Source organism: Austrofundulus limnaeus, unplaced genomic scaffold, assembly GCF_001266775.1.
Source record: "Austrofundulus limnaeus strain Quisiro unplaced genomic scaffold, Austrofundulus_limnaeus-1.0 Scaffold6, whole genome shotgun sequence".
Classification (NCBI taxonomy): Eukaryota; Metazoa; Chordata; class Actinopteri; order Cyprinodontiformes; family Rivulidae; genus Austrofundulus; species Austrofundulus limnaeus.
This window is the reverse complement of record NW_013952408.1, coordinates 4,304,533-4,307,993: the sequence shown is the minus strand read 5'-3', so window position 1 is coordinate 4,307,993 and position 3,461 is coordinate 4,304,533. Positions and strand designations below refer to the sequence as shown.

Here is a 3,461-nt window from a genome sequence, read left to right as displayed (position 1 = left end):
ATCCTCCTCTCCTCACAGAATGGTGGGAATGCAGCTCAGCATCCTCCTGTCATCTCGGAGCGCCAGTGCGCATGCGCGACCTCACCTTTCTGCTCCTCACACTGAAACCTCTTACCTGATTAGAGTTATTGTATGAAACACATTTGAACACTGTAATGGATGTTTTATTAACAAATAAAATTGCATTTTTCACTGACTATTTAGTCAACATGACCCTGTGTTGTGTGCGTAAACAGCTTCAACTCTGATGCATTATTGATAAATAAACAAATTAATCAAGTACATTTTCAAATCCTAAAAAAAGCTTGTTCTATTTTTTTACTCTAAGATTTTTAGCTGCTTATGATGCTATGAAAAAAAATCTTAATTTCTTGTGATTCAGTTAAAATCACATTTTCATGTTTATCTGCATGCCTTTAGGATGTGTACATTTTATGTGGCCCACAAGAGCTTCAAATATGTTTTAATGCTTATCCTGCATGCTTATTATTTTACTTGAAAAATGACAGCATCCACCACTAGATGAAGGCGCACAGGATTTAAAAGTAGCAGGCAAGTTTGCCGTGTAAAAATCTTCGTTGTGCTATATTTGCTGTGGCCCGTTTGTACTGGGAAAAGGGAAATTCCCACTTACAAGTCACAAATTTAAACTGAAATGCCTCTTCCCGGTCAGAAAAGTGGAGAGTTCAGAATTCAAGATAGTTACTTACCAAAACTCAACGGTGAGTAAAACTCCTTTTTTTTAAAAAAGTATTTCTGTAAAAAAGTTTTACATTTAGTCAATCGTACACGTAATACTTTTCAGTCTTTATAAGAGGAGCTTAGTTATTGTTTATTAGCTGTGCTCATTTGTAGCAATAAGATGAGGAACATGATGCTTTGTGTTTAGTCAAGCTTAAACATGAAACATCTAAGGTAAATACAACGTGCCCTTTGAGGGCATGAGTTTGACTCCCCTGTGAAAAAGTAACTAAAAAACAAGAAAATATATTTTTCTTTATTTTTTATCAATATTTGCTATTTGTTGCCCTTAAAAATGATTCATCTTTGCATTATAGTCGTGTTTTAAACTAAGTGTTTGAGCTGAACTAGTTTTCCATCAGCAATGCAGCCACAAACAACCAGACCACTGGGTAGTTTGGTACTTTGTTCACTGAACATGGAGCAAAAAAAAAAAAAAAAACAAAGGAGGAGGGGCTCAGAAAGAAGGTGGGCACCATCTTCAGGCAGCTTCATGTTCCTTTGACCACAGTGGCTAATATTACCAAAACAGATCCTGGTACTGTTCCATCCCATGGCGTAAAAGCAAGAGACAGATGGGTACTAAAGAGCCAATGAAACCATTCAAACTAAACTCCAAGGTCAAAATCACTTTCTGATTGCATCATCAATCACATTTTAAACCATAATGAGTTCCACAGAAGAAGAGATGCATTTATGTTTTTGTTTGCACAAGCTACACTTTGCAGGACGCYTGTGCTTTTGTTTATTTCTGATTTATGTTTGGAAAAGTTAAACATCAGTCGTTTATTCTCAAGAGGTTTATTCAGCACCCATCCAGCTTCCAGAAATAACACATCAACATAACATCCCATCTGAGCCTAATGCTCAAAATCAAACATCTCTGCCTCCTTCTCTTTCCAGAAAGCAAAGCTGCGATCGATGTATTTACATATATCCTCGTTACTGAAGCAGGAAAAGTCAGAGCCGCTGCTGTTCTCATCTGGGGTCGCACTTTGTACCACAACCTTGGGCAGAGATGTGGACTCTGGCAGTAGAGATGATGCTGATGATAATGGGCAGCTGCTTGGCTTGGATTCGCCAAAGAAATGAAACTTGAGGTCTTCAAAGCCGTCGCCCCACTGCCGCCTGCCGGCCTGGATTTCCTGCAGGACGGCCTTGTGGAAGTCCCTCACCTTCTCCCAGGGGAACCTGCCAACGTGGTCGAAAACTTCAAAGCACAGGAGATGCCTCATTTTCCTCTCCTCTGCGGTCAGCTCTTGCTCTAAGATGTGGAAGTAACCCAGCATGAAGAGGTCGAGGGTCAAGCTGTCGTGGCCCAACGCAACACCGTTCACATCGGGCAGGAAATGCTCGGGGGAAAAGGTCACCTGGGTGGGAGGATTTTGCGAGAGGTCAGAGGACGCGTCATCGGGCTCCAGTTTATTCTTCCAGGAGCTCAGCATTTTGTCCACCGCCCCTCGTTGTTGGCAGAACTGGACCAGGGAYGTGTTTTTCTCTTCAGCCTGTGTCGCCATCGCTGTCTCTGGYGCCCTCTGCCGCGCTGCTCTAACTGAGACTGCGTACGCTGATTTCTTCCAGTGGCTCAGGAACAGCACCACTATTCGCTCTTTCCTTAAACTCGTGGTGTCATAAACAGGTATGCGTTTTTTGGAGGCACTGTGGTTGAGTTCTGAGTTGACTTCAAGAGTGTTTTCTCCAGAAGCGTCCACCTTAGTCGGCTTTTTCAACTCCTGTTCTCTCTGTTCAACTCCAGCAAAGGGACAAAAGCCAMCAATYCGACCCTCAAAGTTAGACCTAAGGTTTCTCACWGACACCCCAGACTGCTGGATTTCTCTCTCCACCTTCTCTCTCTGTGCTCTGCTGCAGCTGTGGCTCTCCAAGCGGTGGCTAAACGCAGACGCCATCCCAGTGAGGGGAATCCTGCATCCACTGGAGGCCCCCGCAGGTGTTGGGGTCATCGCTTCTTGCTGCACCATTTCTCGGTCCAAATCGGTCGTYGAAATGTCTCTGATTTCTTGCAAACCTTTCATCCCCTCCACCATGCCTTCCACCATCCTCCAGTCACTTCCTTTGTCTGTTTGASTCAGATTGGACACCAGCAGAGACAAACTCCTAACAATCTCTGAGACCCGGCTGCACCAAACTGGTAAACTCAGGTGYGTTCTCCCCTCAGAGTCCCTCTGTTGCAGGATGTCTTTGTTGAGGGAGATATTGACGATGGGATCGGGGAAAATTGCCCTTAGCTCCTCAGTTAGCCTGGTCAGCTCCAGCTCGTAGGCCTGGCAGCGTTTCTGCAGAGAAACAGCCTCAATCTGCTGCTGCAGGTAAACTAAGTCTTCCTCCGTTAGAAGCTCACCAAAGGGCCCCAAGATGGCGTTGCGAGCCTGAGAGAACTTCCAGGTATCTGCTGGCACATAACCACTCTCCATGTCCTATTGGAGACACAAAGAAATGTCACGTCGTCTTTAGGGGTAGGCTTATTTGTTTTAATGTCACAGTAAAAACATCCCAGGTGAGGAGGAGTACCTGTCTCCTCTGCTCCTCCTCATCKCTCAGCCTGACCTGCAGCTGCCGCACCATCACCTGTCGTTTCCACTCGGGTATGGGGCGGCCGGCTTCGTCGTGCGTCGGCACCAGGGAGTCGATGTCAGCCAAGATTACRTCGACAGCTGGTGACTCCTCCGGCACCTCCTCTCTGTCAAGATGCTGTCAGTGTT

General features: G+C 45.2%; 1 protein-coding gene across 1 annotated transcript; it reads right to left on the bottom strand.

Moving 5' to 3' along the window:
- Positions 1–1,485: 1,485 nt before the first annotated feature.
- LOC106532627 (espin-like protein) lies at positions 1,486–3,447 on the bottom strand (the record flags this gene model as incomplete). The annotated part of the gene is made up of 2 exons (XM_074559773.1): positions 1,486–3,176; positions 3,271–3,447. Coding segments are annotated over 2 exons (1,752 nt in total), but the record flags the coding sequence as incomplete, so codon positions are not given.
- Between the last annotated feature and the right edge of the window lie 14 nt (positions 3,448–3,461).